Genomic DNA, 24,015 nt, shown 5'->3' with positions numbered 1-24,015 from the left:
GAGAGCTCTCTCCACGAGGGCGGTGTTATTTCCCTCGAAACGAGCATAAAAAGTATTTAGCTCATCCGGTAGAGAGGCAGCGGTGTTCATGGCAGAGTTTTTATTCCCTTTAAAGTCCGTGATGATGTTAATTCCCTGCCACATGCTTCTAGAGTTGGTGGTGTTAAACTGTCCTTCAATCTTGCTCCTGTACTGGTGTTTTGCTGTTTTGATAGTTTTTCGGAGGGCATAACTGGCTTGTTTATGCTCCTCCGCGTTCCCGGAATTAAAAGCGGAGGTCCGCACATTAAGTGCCGCGCGAACATCGCTATTGATCCACGGCTTCTGATTCGGATAGATTCGTACAGTTCTGGTCGGAATCACTTCCTCTACGCACGTTCTGATGAAACACATTACGCTATCAGCGTAAAGCTCGATGTCATCATCAGAGGCGGACCGGAACATCTCCCAGTCCGTGTGATCAAAATAGTCTTGTAGCATAGAGTCTGATTGGTCCGACCAGCACTGGATCGTTCTGAGGGTGGGTGCTTCCTGTTTCAGTTTCTGCCTGTAAGCGGGCAGAAGCAGAATGGAAGAGTGGTCCGATTTGCCAAATGGTGGGCGGGGGAGGGATTTGTAGCCATCCCGGAACGGAGAGTAGCAATGATCCAAAACCCGGTCCCCTCGTGTGTTGAAACTAATGTGCTGGTGATATTTTGGTGCGACTGATTTTAAACTGGCTTTATTAAAGTCCCCGGTCACAATGAACGCGGCCTCAGGGTGCACGGTTTCCTGCTCACTTATAATCCCATACAGTTCCTTGAGTGCCCGGTCTGTGTCGGCTTGTGGGGGGATGTACACAGCAGTGATAATGACCGCTGTGAATTCCCTCGGTAGCCAGAATGGTCGACACAGAAGCATAAGAAATTCCAGATCAGGAGAACAGAAAGACTTGATAGAATGTACGTTCCTCTGATCACACCAGGATTTGTTGATCATAAAACATACACCACCTCCTCTAGTTTTACCTGAGAGGTCTTTCGCTCTGTCCGCTCGGTGCATGGAGAACCCCGCGGGTTCAATGGCTGAGTCTGGAATCTCCGCAGACATCCAAGTTTCTGTTAGGCAGATAATGCAGCAGTCCCTCGTCTCTCGTTGGAAAGAGATCCGCGCTTTCAGCTCGCAGAGCTTGTTATCCAGAGACTGAACATTTGCCAGTAGAATACTGGGTAGCAGGGGTCGATTTGCGCGGCGTCTTACTCTGATGAGAATGCCGGCTCTGTTTCCCCTTTTCCTCCTGCGTTTCCGCGGCCGTGCTGCCCAGACAAAGGGCTCCGCTTGCGTGTTTGTAAACAGCGGGTCGGCATTGAGGAATGTGAAGTCCGGTTTTCGGTGTGAGATCGCTGAACCAATGTCCAAAAGTGTTTGTCTGTCGTAGACAATAAGGCAGACGACATCCAAGACAAAAAACATAAGAACTGTAAACAAAACAAACAAAACATTGCTATGTTGTGTCGGAGCTCGCAACGCAGCAGCCATACTCGGCGCCATCTTGAGGTCATGAGACTTGAGATCTGTTGCGACTGGATCATCTTTATACGTTGATAAAACAGTAATACAATCAACTCATGAAAATATTTCCAGTATGTTTTATTTGTTATACTTTCTGCTGTTCATCAAAATACACCAAAAACAGACATTTCGCCCCCAATCACACGCATGCTCAATGTCAGCAGCTCATCGGTTCTCAGTGTGCCGAACACCTCCGAAAGAGGTGATTCTCAGTTCAGTGTACTGTTGACTCGAGAGCTGTTATGAGTGACTTGATGTACTGTTGACTCGAGATCTGTTGCGACTGGAGCGTTCAGTCCGATTTGTGAACTAGTTGGAGTGGTTAATTGCCAAAAAGAGTTAGGAAAAGCAGATATCACCAGTTCTAGGAATATATTACTCCCAGTTATAGGCGCATTTTGAGTCGGAATGTCAGTCACATCCGAGAGACACATTAAGATAGAGTAACTTGTGGACCAGTGTTGACTCGAGATGCAAACTGTTTCAAACAATTCAGTGGTGAACCGGTTCAACTTGTTCACTAAAAAGAACCAGTTCAAAAGAACGATTTGTTCATTTCACCAATTTAATTTGACTTGGGACCTAAGCCAAGACGTTTAGGACAATCTTTATAAGAACATTCTGTGGGAGGTGTTAAGTTTCACATACTATAATAAAATATCCCAGTTTTAACTTGATCATTAAGTATCTTTTTTTTTTTTTTTTTACCTTCTGCTGTGACACTCAATAGACCTGAAGGTCAACTGTTAATAGTTATAAAGCTATAAAACTACAGTATATAATTGCCACTCAGTTTAGATTTCTAAATAAATTCCACCCAAAACTACTTTATGAAGTATTGTGCATGCAGCTTCTTTGACCATATATATCAGAGTTTCCATTAAGAAATGTTGGTGCCGGCCAACATTAAGTTTACCGGACAAATTAGAAAAATCCGGTCATCTAATTTCGGTGTTTATTTTGCACTGTAACACGATTGGACTATGCATTATTTGCGACATAATGATGACACTATCAAGCCAAATGAACAATAAACATGTTAATTGTAGCTGATTTTACATAAAAAGAAAAAGATAAAATTATGACTGTTTTCCACCGATTTTACATAGCACCAAAGCGTTTTGCTGCCGATGTGAAGTTAAATTTGTGCAGCGTTTCTCTACTGATTTACCGGCTAATGGAAACCCTGCCTCAATTTATTGATAAAATACATGGAATATTGGTACTTTTAAAAATTAATTTGTCACCGCAGGATCATTGAAAAGAACTAGTTAAATTGAAAGTAATTTTTACAAATTAATTTACAAAAAAGTAAATTTACAAATATATTAGAGGTAGACCGATATATCGGTTTTACCAATTAAACTTGGTGTTAGACTTTAGTACTTTTTGGAACTATCAGTTATCAGTAAAAATTAATGCCGGTAGTTGTTGATAGTTTTTCATAATTTTGGCATTTAAAAATAAGGGTCTCCGGTGTGTTTTGGGCTTGTTTATACTAGAAAGTCTTGAGTTATGTAACAAATCTGATTTTTTTGCGGTTATAATTCAGATTTTGGTTGAACAATAATCTGCATCTGGTATTTTATTCATTTTGGACTCTTTGTCTTGATATGGGTAAATTTCACTTATAAATGTCCACTTTGCTTGAATATGAAAGAAATTATCCCCCAGCTAATGCTTTTAATTATACAGGGGATCTTCTAACTAGGTACATTATGAAAAATGTTATTTGACTAACTATATTTTATGTTTTTCATCATTTTGGTCACAATTTAGCTTTTATAAATTAAACAAATCCATGTATTCCATCAATAAATATAATATTATATAGCATATATTTATTTATTTTATTTTAATTGTTCTGTAAAGAGCCTCTGTAAAAGAACACATGTTAAAAAGAGAGCACTTGAATATGGGTGATTAAAAATCTATATTTTCTGTTGTCGTTTTTGATCAACAACTGACTGTAAAGAACAGAAAGGGTATTAAAAGAGACATTATTTAATGACAAATGGATTGCGTGGATTTATCTTTGTACACATAGAACGAGTCAAACCAAACTCTTAACACGGTGCTTAACTTCTTCCCCACCATACTACACAATTACTGGTGAGTGAAATCTAAACATTTACCAGCCAGTGGCTAATCACAGACATTTAAGTTTCATAGCGTGAAATTTGGTTGCAAATGCGAGTGATTTCCTCTCGTGGTAGTAGAGGGTTGCGCATATAGTAAAAGATTGATCTTGGGATTTAAGAATAGATATCAAGATTGTTCAAATGAAGATCACAATGCATCTGAAAATTGATATTTTTACCCAGTCCTACCATAACTAAGGTGGTGGGAAAAGCCGATAATCGATAAATCGGCCAATAGGTTTTAAAACCGATTTATAGAATATTGAAAAATTCTTTACTTACTACTCACAAAAATTTATAAAATCCCAAATTTAGTTTATTGTTAAACCAAAATCCCAATACTAATCAGAAAACAATTAAGACTTGGTGCATACCGTGGGGCTTTTATCTATAAATAAGCCCAAACACACCGGAGACTCTTATTTTGAAATGACAGCAACTTGGCCCCATTTCAATGCTCTATATTAAAGCATTAACAAAGTTAAGCTTTTATAGCCTATATATTCACCAGACGAAGGGTTTTGAATACATATATTTCACCAGATGATTAAGGTTTATAATTATTCACAAGATATGGAGTTGGAGACACCATTCATGTGCTGATAGGGCACGTTTCCATATAGTCACATTTTTCTTTGCATGCCCTTACTTTAAAACACTTGATTATTTAATCAAAATATAAATATGCATTGAAGTGAGGACAAAAATATGGATGAATATTGTCAATTATGAAAATGTTGATGCTGTTATACTGCAGAACAAGCCATTCTAACTGTAGAATCCTCCAACGCCAGCCACAGAGGAATAAACTAAAAAAAAAACTGTATCGTCATAGATTTTTGCAGATAGCCGATAATTTCAAAAAGCAACAATCCACACCGGTTGATCGGAAAAACCGATGTATCGGTCTACCTCTACTATAGAATATAAGTTCATGCCCATGTCTATTTGTCAACTGCCCATACACATTTGGAAAATACATATATTTAGGCAGCAAACAAGTAAATATAGACTGGCATTCAGAATAATAAATGGTAAAAATAATTCAACCATCAAAGAAAGTGTTCTCCCACCTCCTTCCACTTGACTCTGGGGCTGATCAATGGCAGTCATACTGGAGGCCAGCTGTACTTCACTGTTCACCAGCTCAATCGGCCATGGAGACGCGCTCAAAATATCCATCATGAGCAGGAACGGGATGTCCACATACACACGCTCTAAATGCTCAAACTGACAACAATTTATAACAAATGTGCTATTATAACTGTAAACATTTCATTAACTCACAGTCGGGGTATTGTCGTTTTCTGGTCAAAACTGTAGAAATATGAATATCATCCATTAAGGTGGATGAGGAGGGCAATCTTACCTTACTAGACACAAACTTCACAGCCACTTCAAATGGAACAACTGTTTCTATGGTAACAGTTTCATCCTATAGGTTGAGGACAAAACAATACAACCGTGTAATGATTAACTCCGTTTTGACAAACATTCTATTATCAAATCAACTGCATATCATGGACATGGTCTTTACAAAACATTTGTAATAGCATTCAGGGTTTTGCGCACTTTGTGACATTTGCAGGTGATGTCCTTGCCCTCGACCGTGGTGCTCACAGAATAAGCCACGTGAAACAAGAATATTCTGGATCCAGTGTTCACGCAGCGGACATACAGGGGCTTCACGATCTGACACAAGGAAACACATACACAACATTATATTGGAGTCAAGATCAGTTCAATCGCAGACATCTGTGAAAGGATGCTGTACCTTCTGGCCAGGTTGTAGGTCACCGAGGGGAATGTCAGGTAGCAGGGCGGGGTGAGAATCATCACACACCTCAGACCTGTTTAGAGTGATTTGGGTTGTCTGTGTGAGATTGGCATCCTGACCTACATGAAACAAAAACAACACACACACACACACACACAGTCACACACTATTATGTGAGTGGTACAATTCAAAACATATACTGACAAACAAGACATGTTGTTCCTGAGACACATTTTATCAGTGCGTACCTGGTTTAAGGCCAGCAGTGAGTTTCATGTCTTTGGCCGGAGTTTCCTCCTCTGATTGGATGGTGACAGTAATGCAGTACATCTCATTGGTCAGAGTTGGAGGCTCGTGGGTCAGCTGTACAGAGATCCTGGGCACTCGAGAGATGATCCTTCAGGGCAAGATGCAAATGGAAACTTCAGTGTTTGTATATAAATTTGAACCTGTATCCAAAAGGGCAGCAGGGCTTCTTGAATGCACAGTTTACCTTCTTAATACATGTTTCTGGATTTATTGTGAATGATTCATGGGTGCAATGTTATTCCAAAAACAAAACATTCTTTCTCATAATCTTTCACTAAAATGTAATAACTTGCTCCACATATGAAACAGCTTTTGTTTTGGCCATTTCCTCCACCTGTCATATAGAGTAGAGGTCGACCGATAGTGCATCTTGCAGATATGATAACTATGGTGGTGGAAAAGGCAGATAACCTGATAAACCTTCATAAAATAAATAAAAATTATTCTTTCATTACTATGACGGGCACTAACGAAGAGGGTGCAGGAGTTTAAAATGAATAAAATCCCAGATGCAGTTTACTGTGCATCCAAAATCCCAACAATAACAACATGAAAAGACTTTGTGCATAACGTAGGACTTTTAACAATAAACAAGCCTGGAATGCACTTACTTATTTTGGGACTCTTTGTTCTGAAATAACAAGAGATTTGGTTCTGTAAGAATGCTCTATATTAAAGTAGTTCCCAAATTAAGCTTTTTATAGTTTATGTATTAACCAGATTAATGATTTTGTATTCATACTGTGTGTGTGTGTGTGTATATATATACACACAGTTGAAGTCAGAAGTTTAAATACACTTAGGTTGAAGTCATTAAAACTCATTTTTTAACCACTCCACAGATTTCATGTTAGCAAACTATAGTTTTGGCAAGTTGTTTAGGACATCTACTTTGTGCATGACACGAGTAATTTTTCCAACAATTGTTTACAGACAGATTGTTTCACTTTTAAATGACTATATCACAATTCCAGTGGGTCAGAAGTTTACATACACTAAGTTAACTGTGCCTTTTAGCAGCTTGGAAAATTCCAGAAAATGATGTCAAGCCTGTAGACAATAAGACAATAAGCTTCTGATAGGAGGTGTACTGAATTGGAGGTGTACCTGTGGATGTAGTTTAAGGCCTAACATGAAACTCAGTGCCTCTTTGCTTGACATCATGGGAAAATCAAAAGAAATCAGCCAAGACCTCAGAAAAAATATTGTGGACTTCCACAAGTCTGGTTCACACTTGGGAGAAATTTCCAAACACCTGAAGGTACCACGTTCATCTGTACAAACAATAGTATGCAAGTATAAACATCATGGGACCACGCAGCCATCATACCACTCAGGAAGGAGATGCATTCTGTCTCCTAGAGATGAACGTACTTTGGTGTGAAAAGTGCAAATCAATCCCAGAACAACAGCAAAGGACCTTGTGAAGATGCTGGAGGAAACAGGTAGACAAGTATCTATATCCACAGTAAAACGAGTCCTTTATTGACATAACCTGAAAGGCTGCTCAGCAAGGAAGAAGCCACTGCTCCAAAAACGCCATAAAAAATCCAGACTACAGTTTGCAAGTGCACATGGGGACAAAGATCTTATTTTTTGGAGAAATGTCCTCTGGTCTGATGAAACAAAAATCGAACTGTTTGGCCATAATGCCCATCGTTATGTTTGGAGGAAAAAGGGTGAGGCTTGCAAGCCGAAGAACAACATCCCAACTGTGAAGCATGGGGGTGGCAGCATCATGTTGTGGGGGTGCTTTGCTGCAGGAGGGACTGGTGCACTTCACAAAATAGATGGCATCATGAGGAAGGAAAATTGTGTGTATATATTGAAGTAAAATCTCAAGACATCAGCCAGGAAGTTAAAGCTTGGTCGCAAATGGGTCTTCCAAATGGACAATGACCCCAAGCATACCTCCAAAGTTGTGGCAAAATGGCTTAAGGACAACAAAGTCAAGGTATTGGAGTGGCTATCACAAAGCCCTGACCTCAATCCAATAGAAAATTTGTGGGCAGAACTGAAAAAGCATGTGCGAGCAAGGAGGCCTACAAACCTGACTCAGTTACACCAGTTCTGTCTGGAGGAATGGGCCAAAATTCCAGCAACTTATTTTGAGAAGCTTGTGGAAGGCTACCCAAAATGTTTGACCCAAGTTAAACAATTTAAAGTCAATGCTACCAAATACTAATAAAGTGTATGTAAACTTCTGACCCACTGGGAATGTGATGAAAGAAATAAAAGCTGAAATAAATAATTCTCTCTACTATTATTCTGACATTTCACATTCTTAAAATAGAGTAGTGATCCTTTCTGACCTAAGACAGGGAATGTTTTCTACGATTAAATGTCAGGAATTGTGAAAAACTGAGTTTAAATGTATTTGGCTAAGGTGTATGTAAACTTCTGACTTCAACAATATATACAGTCTATTTCACCAGATGAGGTTTTTTTATTATAATTCACAAGAGGTGGAAAATTGATATGAAAAAATAAAAATAAGATGGATGATTATTGTCATTACGATGAAAGATTTAGATACAGCAAATCCCCACGAGGTGTCAGCGATTGTTTTTATTTCACCTCTAGAGGCCGCTGACTTATTCCAGAACCAAGTCGTTCTAACTGTGGAATTCTCAAGCAGCGGCCACAGAGGAACACAAAGGAATGAAGAAAAAAAATAAAATAAATATACATAGATTTTGATTGATAACCGATAATAGTTTAAAAAAAAAAAAAAAGAAGCAACTATCGGCACTAATTTATCGGTAAAACTGATATATCAGTATGCAGACCACTTTTTACGATCCAATAAATTCTTGATGGATAGAAATGTATTGCGAATGCAGTTTCATGTTGACTTCAGCAATGAAAGAAAATTAACTAAACCTTTAAACCAAATATTTGTACTGGCAGCCACATACTACATCCTGTTGGTTATGAAAATATGATCATTTATTTTATATTATTTTAACTTACATAGTGCTGGACTGTATGGAAACTGTGTCCCAGTCCACTTGCTCTTCTGGGGGGCGTGTCCTCCTTTTAAATGAGCGGGATGCCTGTAAAGCCTCCTGGGAGGATGCCGCATCCCCCCAGCCACCCCGCCAGTTCAGATACACGTAACGACCTGTCTCTCTGCCTAACATAAGCCCCACAGATGTGATCTGAAAGACATTCAGACAAAAAAAAAAATGGACATTTATACAGCCCCCCAAATAGTATTTGGACACTTAATCCACACGTTAATGTGTGAATGTTGTTTTGCATCATCTAACAAAATATCAAACCAAGTGCCATTAATTTTGAAAATAGATAGGACAAACACACTGTAGGACAACATATTACAAACAGATGCGTTCTGGATGTTTCACTTAAAAACCATGTTTCCTATGGGATTCAATGAAGACTTTGAGCTTTCACCTTTTTTTTTTAAACTTTTTTTTGTGTGGCAATATTGATTAATGAAGAGCACTCCATTAATGATTTGTCATATTGTTCCTATTGTTGGCATGTCATAGTATATAATTGTGTTGTAGTTGAAGATTGCCTATTGGCGGATCATTTAAAAGGATAGTTCACCCCAAAATGAAAATGCTCTCATCATTTACTCACCCTCATGCCATCCCAGATCTGTATGACTTTCTTTCTTCTGCTGAACACAAATGAAGATTTTAATAAGAATATTTCAGCTCTGTAGATTCATACAATGCAAGTGAACGGTGACCAGACCTTTGAAGCTCCAAAAAGCACATAAATGCAGCATAGAAGAAATCCATACGACTCCAGTGGATTAATCCATGTCTTCAGAAGCGATATGATAGGTGCTGGTGAGAAACAGATCAATATTTTAATCCTTTTTTACTATAAATCTCCACTTTCACATTCTTCTTTTTTTGGGGGTGGGGGGGGGGGATTCGCATTCTTCGTGCATCTCGCCAGCTACTGGCCAGGGAGGAGAATTTATAGTAGAAAAGGACTAAAATATTGATCTGTTTCTCACACACACACCTATCATATCACTTCTGAAGTTCTGGTCACCATTCACTTACATTGTATGGACCTACAGAGCTGAAATGTTCTTCTAAATATCTTTGTGTTCAGCAGAAGAAAGTCACACACATCAAGGATGGCATCAGGGTGAGAAAATGAGAGAATTTTAATTTTGTTGTGAACTATCCCTTTAATAATGGCCACCTGGAGACTCTAGCAGATCATCTACAGTATAAGAATGCTAACTGAAAAGTGAGTCGACACACTGACAAAGACCTTTGGCCAAAACGTTTGTGCATAATCCCCTGTTGCTATTAAAAAACAATATTTTCTATGGACATTTTCAGAGTTCAGACCTATATTTTTGCTTTTAAATGATAAAACTATAGATATATTGTTATTATTTTTGGTTGTCAAACTTTGTAAAACATGTTCATAGTTAAAGCTGAAGTGTGTAATTTCTGTGCTATTAGCGCCACCTTACTGAATTGCAAAAGTAAACGTTTGCTTTCAAACAGCTATCTGAATACACCCCCTCTCTGCTGTTAGTCAAACAAACAGATAGTCTCGCCCCCCCATCTCACGTCATTGGTTGAGTCAAAGTTATTGTGCCGTTATGGACGGTCGCTCAAAACAAACAATGGGATTTTTATAGTGCCAGAAACAGTGTTTACAGTTTTCCGGAAATGTAACCTACAAATGGCTAACTTACAGTTGTCTCTGCATATTAGGCTGGGATAAGAAAAAGTATTTTAAGACAGAAAAAGTTACACACATCAGCTTTAATGTTATGAACTACAACCACATTTTGTTATCTAATGCACTGACATTCATACATTTTTAAGAGTGACTTTTTAAGAGCGTCCAAAAGTCCAAATGCTTTTAGGGGCCACTGTATGCCATGTGATTATTATTGTGGCCCCATTATAAATGTTCATTTTCATTCGTGTATATTTTACCTCTATTTTCTTTCCAACATCTTCGGATTTGGCAACAAATTTGAAGCAGTACTTGCGGGTTTTTCCTGGAACGAGACACATATTCTCCTGGGTGGAAGGCTCTAGCATATCCTTCTCTTTCAAGGCATCCTCCAGCGAGCAGTATGGATTATACTCCTACATTTAAAGCAAATGAATAAAGAGTCCAATGTCATGGAGTATAACATGCATGTATGAGGTACATATACGTGTCAGCTGTGCTGTACCTGGTTGTTGAGGCTGACACACAGCTTTGAGAAGCGCACAGGATGTGGGCAGTCAGCTCTTACATAGACGTGTAGCTGGACAGGCTCATCAATGTGGAAACTAGGAGACAGGAACTTGGCTTTGCACTGAACTGAGAGAGAGACATGAAAGTAAACAGATACAGATCATTATGTTTCAATCATGTCACATCAGCTCAATCACATTGGAGGGATAGTTTTCACATTGGAAAATTCTGTCATTTACTCAACCTCATATCTTTCAAAGTTCTGTCTTTTATATCAGTATTCACTTTCATTGTATGAAAGCAGATGCAATAAAAGTGAATCGTGACTGAGGCTAACATTCTACCTTTTGTGCTCGACAGAAGAAAGTTATTCAGTGGGTGGATTTTTCTCTATGTAAAAATTCCTTTCTGGTATTCTTGCGAGTATCATGTTATAGTTACTGGGTTTACCAGCTTTACTTGGTCATGGCATGAGTTGAAAGGATATAAGTGATGGGAATCGTGAGGAATTTATAATCCCTTACGGTTCCATTAACGATCCTTACTTTTGTGGAAGAAATATTTGGAAAATAAGAAATGCAATTTTAATTGCATTTACTGCCCTCAGCAGTCTGTTGCTAAATGATGAGATAAATTCATAAATTAAATCCAATAATTTGTCCTAACTATATATCAAATACAAAATTTTTATTAAAGGGATAGTTCACCCAAAAATGAAAGTTCTCTCATCATTTATTCACCCTCATGCCATCCCAGATGTGTTTGCCTTTCTTTCTTCTGCAGAACACAAATGAAGATTTTTAGAAGAATATTTCAACTCTGTTGGTCCATACAATGCAAGTGAATGGTGGCCAGAACTTTGAAGTTCTAAAAGGGACATAAAGGCAGAATACAATAATTCATTAGACTCCAGTGGTTTAATCCATATCTTCTGAAGTGATATGACAGGTGTGGATGAGAAACAGATCAATATTGAAGTCCTTTTTTTACTAAAAATCTACACTTTCACTTTCACATTCAGCCATCTACTGGTTGGGGCTGGTCAAAGATGGAGATTTATAGCAAAAAAGGACTTAAATATTGATCTGTTTCTCACCCACAACTATCATATTGCTTCTGAAGACATGGATTAAACCACTGGAGTCTTATGGATTACTATTATGCTGCTTTTATATGCTTTTTTGACCTTCTGAGTTCAGGTCACCATTCACTTGCATTGTGAGGACCAACAGAGCTGAAATTATCTTCTAAAAATCTTAATTTGTGTTCATCAGAAGAAAGAAAGGCAAACACATCTGGGATGGCATGAGGGTGAGTAAATGATGAGAGAACTTTCATTTTTGGGTGAACTGTCCCTTTAAGAAAAATGAATGAATGAAAAAAAAAAACCATTTTGTTTCACAATTTGTATTTGATATATAGTTAGGACAAATTAAAATTGCATTTCTTATTTTCCAAATATTTCTTCCTCAAAAGTGATTGCAACAAAACTCATGTGTAGGTCTATCTTTAACTACACATTGTCATCCGAACAACCAGTCAGTAACTGCCCATTTTAAGTCAGAGGAGTACACTGGTCACACTGTAGATTCAAAAGAATCGTTTCATAAGAGTCATTTGTTCAGGAGTCTGATTACACTGGTCACACTGTGTTTTTTGCAGATTCAAAAGAACTGGCTCATAAGAGTCTTTCTGGAAAAATTCACCTTCAGGAACCATGAAAATGATACAGTTCTCAAATTTTTTTTTAATTTTTTTTTTTAAATGGGATCATTTCCAAATAAGAACCGGTTCGCAGGTCTCAATACTGATAGATATACCTTTGCATACACAAGTTTAGTACACAGTTTTATCAAACTTGTCTCACTATGTATAACAGTGTTTGTTTTTACATTTATCCTGGAGCAATGCCTTACCCTATAGATTTCCACTGTAAGCTATTTTCTGGATTTTACACTCTGATGGAACGATTTTCTGTAAATTGACAGGAAGTCACTGGTGCTGCCAATAGAGCTTAATTTGTATTTAACTCAGAACTTTTCTTTAATATATCACTAGACCAAAACAACTAACCACACATTTAACTACTGTATACTAGCACACTTATATTACAATATACAGTACATCCACTATTGCACAAACGGCTGATTCATTTCTTGCTCCTTGTCTAGATATTTGTCAGATTCTTTTGTTTAGGACTAAATGTCAAATGGTTTAGGATCAGCATTATATTGCGGTGTTAAGGCCAGCTAAAGTTATGCCTGGAATCACAAGTGCTGTTAGTTTAAAAATGTATTTAATAGAAGTGAGGCTTGTATGAGTGCTTACCAAAGGGAACATAGTCCTGGACATCAATGGTGAACTCATTGTTGCCAGCCAGAGAGATGCGGTCACTCCAGAGAGACTGGGCCGCCTTCACTGAGACCGGGTCACAGTCCGGTTCAGGCTCCGGGACATCATTCTGACAATGCATGAAATAAACAGGACATCTTTTTACATCATTTTGTAAGCTGATTTGGTAGGAAAATAGGCTTTATGTGCATTACTAAAACATAACATTTAAATCTACAGTAGGTCCATAAGAATTATAAACAAGAAATAAAACATTTTAAAATAGCATTTATATTTATTCACCAAATAACCAATGAAGAATACAACAATACCCAAACAAACATTAAAATAATCAGACAAAAACCTAGAAAATTTAATTATAATAAGTACAAATGAATGTTTATTACAAATGTAACTTGGTAATATATTAAATATTTTTACTATTATCCTGATATCAAATGAACCAACATTATGAATCTTTAATGATTTTAATGTGCTTTTATTTGGTATCAGTATAAGAGCATTAATACAGAGATATTTTAAAAGCATTTCTGATTGAAACCTCATTAAAATGGCAAGAAACTTGGGACTACTGATTCATTTACAAACTGTCCATTTCAATTATTTGTTTATTTTGTCACTCAAAAATGTCCCCAAAAGTCCCTTATCTGCACTATATTTACTCAATTTCACACAAAACTACAAAATAATATTGCATTTTAAAATGGTAGATACAGTGCATCCGGAAAGTATTCACAGCGCTTCACCTTTTCCATATTTTGTGATGTTACAGCCTTATTCCAAAATGGATTAAATTAATTATTTTCCTCAAAATTCTACAAACAATACCCCATAATGACAACGTGAAAGAAGTTTGTTTGAAATCTTTACAAATTTATTAAAAATAAAAAGTGCAAAAAAAAAAAAAAAAAAAAAAAAAAAAAAAAATCACATGTACATAAGTATTCACAGCCTTTGCTCAATACTTTGTTGAAGCACCTTTGGCACCAATTACAGCCTCAAGTCGTTTTGAGTATGATGCTACAAGCTTGGTACACCTATTTTTGGGCAGTTTCTCCCATTCTTCTTTGCAGGACCTCTCAAGCTCCATCAGGTTGGATGGGGAGCGTCGGTGCACAGCCATTTTCAGATCTCTCCAGAGATGTTCAATCGGGTTCAAGTCTGGGCTCTGGCTGGGCCACTCAAGGACATTCACAGAATTGTCCCGGAGCCACTCCTTTGTTATCTTGGCTGTATGCTTAGGGTCGTTGTCCTGTTGGAAGATGAACCTTCACCCCAGTCTGAGGTCCAGAGCGCTCTGGAGCAGGTTTTCATCAAGGATGTCTCTGTACATTGCTGCATTCATCTTTCCCTCGATCCTGACCTGTCTCCCAGTTCCTGCCGCTGAAAAACATCCCCACAGCATGATGCTGCCACCACCATGCTTCACTGTTGGGATGGTATTGGCCAGGTGATGAGCGGTGCTTGGTTTCCTCCAGACATGACACTTGCCATTCAGGCCAAAGAGTTCAGTCTTTGTTTCTCATGGTCTGAGAGTCCTTCAGGTGCCTTTTGGCAAACTCCAGGCGGGCTATCATGTGCCTTTTACTGAGAAGTGGCTTCCGTCTGGCCACTCTACCATACAGGCCTGATTGGTGGAGTGCTGCAGAGATGGTTGTTCTTCTGGAAGGTTCTCCTCTCTCCACAGAGAAACGCTGGAGCTCTGTCAGAGTGACCATCGAGTTCTTGGTCACCTCCCTGACTAAGGCCCTTCTCCCCCGATCGCTCAGTTTGGCCAGGCGGCCAGCTCTAGGAGGAGTCCTGGTGGTTCCAAACTTCTTCCATTTACGGATGATGGAGGCCACTGTGCTCACTGGGACCTTCAATGCTGCAGAAATTTTTCTGTACCCTTCCCCAGATCTGTGCCTCGATACAATCCTGTCTCGGAGGTCAACAGACAATTTCTTGGACTTCATGGCTTGGTTTGTGCTCTGACATGCACTGTTAACTGTGGCACCTTATATAGACAGGTGTGTGCCTTTCCAAATCATGTCCAATCAACTGAATTTACCACAGGTGGGCTCCAATCAAGTTGTAGAAACATCTCATGGATGACCAGTGGAAACAGGATGCACCTGAGCTCAATTTTGAGTGTCATGGCAAAAGCTGTGAATACTTATGTACATGTGATTTGTTTCGTTTTTTATTTTTAATAAATTTGTAAAGATTTCAAACAAACTTCTTTCACGTTGTCATTATGGGGTATTGTTTGTAGAATTTTGAGGAAAATAATGAATTTAATCCATTTTGCAATAAGGCTATAACATAACAAAATGTGGAAAAAGTGAAGCGCTGTGAATACTCTCCGGATGCACTGTAGCAGTTTCTTCAGATTTCTGTTTAGTCATCGCATTTTAGTGATTTATTTGCACATGAAGAAATTGTTAATATATTAGGAAGAAGGAAATAACAGTACACACAGTAGTCCAGCAACCATGGATGGCATGTCCACGTTAGCAATCGCATTTACTCAAAAAAAAATATATCAATTGTACATACAGTGCATAGTGAATAAGACATTTACTTATAGCACACGTGAAGCGCTTTTACCTTGGGCTGCATCCGAAAACACAGGCAGCTGACTTGCTGCCTAATCAGTTAATGACTTAACTGACATCTGATTTGAATGAATGGAACTCTGGAAACTGGTTTCCAAACAGTTTGAAAAGCACCTTATTTTCATCGTACCTCCGTATACAGCTTCCGGCGGCAGCATTTTCCTGGTTTCGGACGCAGCCTTGAAGTTGCACACACGCGCTCGTGCGGATCCACCACAAGACTCAATCTCCTGACCATTTAAATGGCCTGAATCGCCTGCTTGGATTGACATGGAGTGACCGTCCTGATTTGTAAATGAGAGGAACTTCTGATCCTGAAGTTTTTGATTCTGGCTGATAGAATACGCACTTCAGAGGAAGATATTAGATGAGCGCTCATTGGGAAGAAAATGCTGGATTTTCATGAGGTTCGTGAATGACATCTGTTTAAATGAGATATCTGCATATTTGCAAACGGTATATACTAAAAGTTTTATTGATATTTGCCTTTTATCATTAGAAAAGTTACAGGGAACTGTTGAAGAAAGACTGTTAGAATACGTGCTTTAGAGGTAAATAAATGAGCGCTCCACAGGATGCTGGATCTGCTGAAGTTGTGTGAGGTTGGTTTATTACATCTGTTTAAACGAGATATGTGCATATTTGCAGACGGTATATGATATTAGTTTTATTGATATTTGCCTTATGATTTGACAAGACATGTTAAAAATTTACAGGGAACTGTTGAGGAGAGAGAGGGAGAATGTAACAGGCGAGCACTTTAAAAATTTTATGAGCTCAAACGTGTCTTCTGCAGACCGTTTAAATAAGACTGTGTTGCAAACAGGTCTATTATTATAGTAACACGATAGCACATAACAACAAAAGGAACAGTGACTGTTTGTTTACAAGTCTCAGTTGCTTCACATGCAAAAAGGCGATTTTCGGCGGCCTAAAAAAAGAAATAAAATAAAATAAATAAATAAATCGGCCAAATGGGAAAATGTATTGCCCGTTGCCGATAATTTAAAAAGGCACAATATCCGCCGATTTATTGGCCTCGGCGATATATCGGTCGACCACTAGTTTCAATGCAAGAACGTGTTCTCATCTTGTGCTGTCTGCTGTCGGTGTAAGCATAGTTTGTTCTCTGCATACGCTGCGCATTGCCATTACAGCCGGAGTTTCGCTTACTGCCCCCTGGAGAAAACAGCTGGTACTTCAAGCTTGAATTGCTCCGATCGTAGGAATATTCCTTATTATGATCCGGGGACATGATTAATTGTGCAATTTGTTTTACCACATTATTTTTTGTATAATTAATTGCACTGAATTAACGTGCTAAATCGACAGCTCTATTTGTTACATATAAGTAAAATTATTGCATATTATTTTTTGTGTTCTTTTAGTGAATAGCAGCATCGAAAACATTCCTTGATTATATATAAATTTTACTTCTTGCTTTAAACATTTTGAATCCACTTGGCAACAATGGCTATTTGGTTGATGATTTGATTTACATAAATATCAAGATGTACATCAAATTTCAATAAAGGGTTGAAAAACATTGAGATATACAGTTTTTTTTCAGCTACATCGCCCATCCCTACTAATTATTTGTTATGATCATGAAATATATTTCTATACAAACCATGAGCACTTTAATTAGATTCTTCTCGATCCTGGACTTCTGCTCTTCAGGAAGGATAGAAGCTAAAAACACACAAACACACGTTAACCAGAGCCACTACTGCATTTGGTGAGTAGTGGAGAGTATGGATCAATACAGTGTGTTCGTGTACCTCTGCCCACCAGTTCCATGGAATAGGTGATGTAATCCTTCACCTGACCCATGAGGTAAGAGCACTTCAGAGCCGTACCCAGGATTGACGTGAGCAGAGACCACCAGCGCTCCGTACGATAGTCACACATCACATAATCCAACAGTCTAGAAAACACACACACACACTTATATCTAACAGCTCATATTAAGACTATAGCTACAAGCCATTTAAGACAGACATAGGCACAGCTCTAGTGGTTTCCTGAATTCAACTCACTTTAATGCTTTGGTGTAGTCTTTTGCATGATAATATTCTTCTCCCATCTGAACCACTGCAAAAACAGAGAGAGATTGCAAAAATGTCAGACACAACTTACCTAATCATATTCCAGAGCTGATCAGCACTGAATTGTATATTTCTAGTTTTACTACACAATCAAATAAAGGAGTACAAATCAAGTGTGTATCACTGACTGAGATGGCTCTTCATTCGAGGACACTTGTACTTCTTAAACTGGGCAACAGCATTACTGAGGAGAGTAATGATCAGCTCCTGACAGGACAAATACACACACAACCATTAGGAGAGAAATACTGCAGATTTTCAACTTTGAAATGTAACATACACTACCAGTCACAACTCATTCTTAAACTCATTCTTCATTACTACTTTTCATATTTTAGAATAATAGTGAAGTCAAAGCTATGAAATAGCACCAATTACAGCAACGATATTATACAACAGTTAGTTTCTGTGCTCTTATCTGATTTGACAAGCAGTTCACATGTATGCACAATCTATATTTTTCTACAAAACGTTTTTCGAGCATTTAAGCATAGACCTTTAGATCAAAAAGTTTCTAAGAACATGAGAAACATTCAACAATTCAGTCCAGTGTGTTCAGATTTTTGACTAGTAATTTAACTGCTATTCAAGAGCAACAGTACGTTCAGTAAAAGAAAATGTCCCACCGAATGAAGCACGTCTCTCTCTTTTACTTGAAGAGCAAGGATGCCTTGTTTCTCTTTTTCAGGGTCAGGAGGATCGATGCCTAAGGGTTAAAGGTCACTGGGTCAAAACAAAACTTCATAACCCTTGGGTTAGACTGTAAGCTCACAAGTCTTTTGTTGTTGTTGTTGTACATGATGACAACAGTTTTTATGGCATTATTATGATAAATAATTCATATGCCTGGGTCATACTTCACCTAAAGGAAAAAAGCTAAACAAAATACACACAAATATATATTCTATAAAAAAAAAAAAAATCTAATTTAATTACCATTATGCTTTCTGATATTTAACTTTTAAGTTTTTTTTTTTATTCATATTATTCTCATTCTAGTAGTATTTTTTCTTTATAGCTGTACATATTATAATTTTTTTGCACATTACAGAGATGAGAACTGGAAAGGATGTGTTTTAAGGAATTTTCCGTGTGCAATGCAAGTTGAGCTCAATCGTCAGCATTTGTGGCATAATTTTGATTACCACAAAAAATTATTTCTCTTCCCTTGTTTATTTACATATAAAAAAGCAAAAAACAGGGTAGGGAAGTTACAATGGAAGTGAATGGAGCAGCCCATAAACATTAAAATAATCACTGTTTCAAAATTATAGCCAATTGAAGTACGCATTATACATGTTAACATGATTTTAGTGTGATAAAATCGCTTATTAACCTTATTTGTGTAAAATTATGTCCAATTTTACAACTTTGTTGTCATGACAATGTAACCGAATGTGTAATGTAATCTGGTAAATGCCGTAACGCCAAAAAATCCCTGATTTTATCATACTAAAATAATGTTAACAGGTATAATGTTTACATCTTGTGGCTATACTTTTGAAACTTTATTTATTTTAACATTTATTACTCCTTCACTTCCATTGTAAATGCCTCACTGTAACTGCAATTTTTGCTTTTTTAAAATAAACTGGGAACAAGTCGAAAATGTTTTTTTTATATTTATTTCATTGCTTTTTATTCTCATTTCTGTTTCCTACTGGTTTTAAAATAGATTTGTATGTTTCTTGTATTTTCTTTATCATTTTTATGTAAGGGCCCATTTACATATCAATGTGTCTCTGCTAAACGGATATAAATCCGATCTTCAATTCTTGTGCTATATGCAAATAACACGGAGTTCACTTCCGTGATTATGCTAATGCCGGGCAGAAAATTTAAAAGATGTGATTTATTAGGGGCCTGGTTAGCTCAGCGAGTACTGACACTGACTACTACCCCTGCAGTTCGAATCCAGGGCGTTCTGAGTGACTCCAGCCAGGTCTCCTAAGCAACCAAATTGGCCCGGTTGCTAGGGAGGGTAGAGTCACATAGGGTAATCTCCTCATTGTCGCAATTAGTGGTTCTCACTCTCAATGGGGCACGTGGTAAGTTGTGTGTGGATCGTGGAGAGTAGCATGAGGCTCCACATGCCGAGAGTCTCTGCGGTGTCATGCACAATGAGCCACGTGTTAAGATGCTCGAATTGACGGTCTCAGAAGCAGAGGCAACTGAAATTCGTCCTCCGCCACTCGGATTGAGGTGAGTAACCGCGCCACCATGAGGACCTACTAAGTAGTGGGAATTGGGCATTCCAAATTGGGAGAAAAGGGGATAATAATAAAAAAAAGATGTGATTTATTATTTGATTCCAAGTGACTTTGAACAGTGCGCATGTGTTTCTGTTTGTGTGCGGGCTGTGTATTTCCCCCCTCTGGGCTTCTCGTAGGCAAGATGTGTCATGCGCGTCAGCTGCACTCATTCCCAGTGTTTAGTTTCAGTTTCTTCAGCGATCTACATCAAATAAATGAAGAAAAAAAAATTCGGCCTTTCCTACAACATTCATCCGTGTCTTAATTTGTTGTTATTTACTGTGCAACGCGAACCCTATGCGAATACTCGGTAGCAGCAATTATATTTCACGTTTTCCTCATGCTGACGTAGCACTGTTTGGGTGGAGTAAAGTTAACATATGCATCTTGAACAGCCAGATGCATTTACACTTGACCAGTTTCATCTGGAATGCATCTCAAACCACCTCCTGAAGTGATCAGATTGCAATCCGTCTTGAATGCGTTTCGGAGGGCATTTACACCCGGTCTTTTCAAGTGGCCAAGTGTAAATACCCCCCAAAGCACTTTGAATTACCATTGTGTTTAGCAAGGCAAGTTTATTATGTAGCACTTTATGCCACAAATACTGTCGATTAAGTTTAACTTGTATAGAACCCAGAACATTCCTTAAAACATTTTAATGGTCCTAAGATAGGCTTCATTTTCTTTTTTTAAATTTCAAAATAGTTTTTGACAGATTTTGTGAGATTCACTCAAAGATACAGATAGATTATAGCGGAGAGGGTGATCACTCACTCTGATGTCCCTGTCTCCAGGCTCTCTGTCCATAGAAGTCCAGAGCTCCGGTGGGGGTCTCCAGTGGGTCAGGTGCAGGATAGCCCACACCTACCTGTGGATCAGGAACAGTAGGAGATTACACATCACACTCTCAAATTAGAGCAGATAACATTCCCGATAAATTGGATAGTGAGTAGCAGCACCTCGTGACTGCAGAGCTGTCCCGCTTGCTGTTTGCGCTCCTGTGCATAGTATGCAGCCTGCTGGTAGTAGAAGCCTGGGTTCTGGGTCTGGATTGCTGTGAGGCCCAGTTTAATGGCCTCATCAAACAAATCACCAAATGACTGAAACCTAAAGTGAGAGGTCAAGTGAACATGAACATGTTCACTAACTATCTTCATTCTGAACAGTATATTATTGGTTTTACAATCTGAATTTGTTTTTGAATAAGTGCACTTGCGCCATCTTTCCATGGCACTTGATTTAACATTTTGTTATCTAATGCAAATATATTCATACACTTTTCAGTGTGACTCAAGTGTCTGTCAATGAATCAATTAAATTAAACATTCATTACTGGGGGGAAATTTAAAGACTGGACCGCTTGAGACTTTAACTCAAGACTGACAGTTGGGTTGAGCAACATACGCTGCCAACATTATGCAATGAGGCCCTTGATGTGTTGATATCTTTGTCTTAAGATACCATACATTATACATAGTTATTCACGTCTACACAATTGGCAAGACTTTACTACCCAGAAGCACATGGTATCCATATGAGTACTGAACATTAACTAAAACCTTAGATTTGCCAGAAAGGACATTTTTACGATTGATTATATCCATCAAAAAAAATGTAACACAGTTAAAATGGCCACAAAGATCAGGAGCACATATGGCAGCATTCAATCTTACTGTTTGGACATCCAGGCGGTGTGTTCAAAGGCCAGCTCAGCGCTACCGATCTTCTTCTTACACAGGTCGATGTGTTTACGGAACTGAGCGATGGCGTCCAGGGGGGTGTTATGCTGAAAGCACAGTCTGCAGATCTGCAAGAGAAGCCCACTGTTAGAAATCCACTCTGAACACAATGCAACTGAACATGACTGTGCTATTTACAAGAGAATGACAACAGGAAATAAACTCAGGCCTGTTTCCTGTGTGATGTATACAGCTTTTTGTGACACCTCAAACTGGTTGTGTCTAAAGCCGTAGGAAGCTCACTAGGTTTTGAGACACAGCCATTCATTAGCTGAGGCGAGCGTCACTATTTTTATTTTTAAAAATGTCAAATTTAAACAGCACAGCAGCGTACCTGCAAGCATCACAGTATTTGTTATTTGTTTTAATTTTTTTGGATTTTTCCCCTTTTTCTCCCAATTTGGAATGCCCAATTCCTAATGTGCTTTTAAGTCCTCGTGGTCGTGTAGTGATTCGCCTCAATCCGGGTGGCGGAGGACGAATCCCAGTTGCCTCCATGTCTGAGACAGTCAACCCGTGCATCTTATCACGTGGCTTGTTGAGCGCGTTGCCACGGAGACATAGCGCGTGTGGAGGCTTCACGTCATCCACCGCGGCAACCACGCCCAACTCACCACACGCCCCACTGAGAACAAACCACATTATAGCGACCACGAGGAGGTTACCCCATGTGACTCTACCCTCCCTAGCAACCAGGCCAATTTGGTTGCTTAGGAGACTTGGCTGGAGTCACTCAGCACGCCCTGAAAATCGAACTAGCGAACTCCAGGGGTGGTAGCCAGCGTCTTTACCTGCAAGCATCACTATTTGATGCTGGGGCTGTGCTGTCAAACTAACAGTGTTGGGATGGTTACTTTGTATCTGAAGCTTCCCAAACTGCAAGCTACACATTGGATGTGGATTTTACCAATATGATTCCTTAGATGGTGGAAAAAGCTGATAACCGATTAATCGGCCGATAGTTTTTAAAAATCGATTTCTAGAATGTAAAAAAACAAACAAAAAAAACATTTCCTTGCAGTGACTGGCGCAGACACAGAGGCTACCAGAGTCCAAAATGGAAAATACAAACAAACAAAAAAAAACAGATGCGGATTATTATTCAAACAAAATCACAAGAATAACCAGAAAATATAAATACAGTGGGACTTTTAACTATAAACAAGCCCGAAACACACCAGAGACTCTTATTTTGAAATGAGTGAGACTCAGTTACAATCTTCTATATTTAAATTAATATTCAGAGTTCAATACAAGTTAAGCTCAATCGACAGCATTTGTGGCATAATGTTGATTACTACAAAACATTTTGAAACAGTGAGTATTTTAATGTTTACAGATTGGCCGCATTCACGTCCATTGTAAGTGCCTCACTATAACTCAGATTTTTGCTTTTTTAAAGAAAAGGAGGGGCAAGTCCAAATTAATTTTTGTGGTAATCAATATTATGCCACAAATGCTGTTGACTGAGCTCAACTTGTACTGAACTGCAAATATTCCTTTAAGTATTTACCAAATTAAGATTTTTTTTTTACAGCCTATATATTTGCAAGATGAAGAGTTGTGTATACATATATTTCACCAGATGAAGTTTAATGAGGAATAAGGTTTATTATTATTCACAAGATATCAAGTTGAACTGTAGCATCATCCAGCGGTGGCCACAGAGGAACAAGGATGAATAATAATAATATTAAAAATAAAGGAAAAAGCTATCAGCAACTATAGGATAGATTTTTGCAGATAACTGACAGTTCCAAAGAACAATTATCGGCACCGATTAATCGGTAAAACCGATATATCGGTCTACCTCTATCCGAAAGAAGATGTAAAAATCTAGTTCACATCCAAACCTTGTAGTTGATGAATCCAGCCATGGTCTTGATCTCAAGCATGTTTGTCTCATGTGCTCGGAGTTCATGGACGAGGCTGTAAGCAGTCCTGTAATATCTGTTCAAAGGAGCACAGTTGTGAGGGTTCTTATAAGTTC

General features: G+C 38.3%; 1 protein-coding gene across 1 annotated transcript in view; it reads right to left on the bottom strand.

Moving 5' to 3' along the window:
- LOC127418026 (trafficking protein particle complex subunit 11-like) overlaps positions 1 to 24,015 on the bottom strand; it is a 47,063-nt gene that overhangs the window by 16,055 nt on the left and 6,993 nt on the right. The window contains exons 8-25 of the mRNA XM_051658341.1: positions 23,879 to 23,975; positions 21,960 to 22,093; positions 21,246 to 21,393; positions 21,061 to 21,154; positions 18,658 to 18,737; positions 18,160 to 18,238; positions 17,963 to 18,017; positions 17,705 to 17,850; positions 17,554 to 17,615; positions 13,303 to 13,435; positions 10,970 to 11,100; positions 10,725 to 10,880; positions 8,752 to 8,939; positions 5,718 to 5,866; positions 5,467 to 5,588; positions 5,265 to 5,384; positions 5,062 to 5,127; positions 4,766 to 4,922 (exon numbers count right to left, since the gene is read on the bottom strand). Of these exons, the coding sequence (XP_051514301.1) occupies positions 4,766 to 4,922; positions 5,062 to 5,127; positions 5,265 to 5,384; positions 5,467 to 5,588; positions 5,718 to 5,866; positions 8,752 to 8,939; positions 10,725 to 10,880; positions 10,970 to 11,100; positions 13,303 to 13,435; positions 17,554 to 17,615; positions 17,705 to 17,850; positions 17,963 to 18,017; positions 18,160 to 18,238; positions 18,658 to 18,737; positions 21,061 to 21,154; positions 21,246 to 21,393; positions 21,960 to 22,093; positions 23,879 to 23,975 (2,117 nt within the window). The remainder of the gene's footprint in view (positions 1 to 4,765; positions 4,923 to 5,061; positions 5,128 to 5,264; positions 5,385 to 5,466; positions 5,589 to 5,717; positions 5,867 to 8,751; positions 8,940 to 10,724; positions 10,881 to 10,969; positions 11,101 to 13,302; positions 13,436 to 17,553; positions 17,616 to 17,704; positions 17,851 to 17,962; positions 18,018 to 18,159; positions 18,239 to 18,657; positions 18,738 to 21,060; positions 21,155 to 21,245; positions 21,394 to 21,959; positions 22,094 to 23,878; positions 23,976 to 24,015) is intronic.

This window comes from Myxocyprinus asiaticus, chromosome 27 (genome assembly GCF_019703515.2).
Source record: "Myxocyprinus asiaticus isolate MX2 ecotype Aquarium Trade chromosome 27, UBuf_Myxa_2, whole genome shotgun sequence".
Lineage (NCBI taxonomy): Eukaryota > Metazoa > Chordata > Actinopteri > Cypriniformes > Catostomidae > Myxocyprinus > Myxocyprinus asiaticus.
This window is presented reverse-complemented; position numbering and strand designations above follow the sequence as displayed.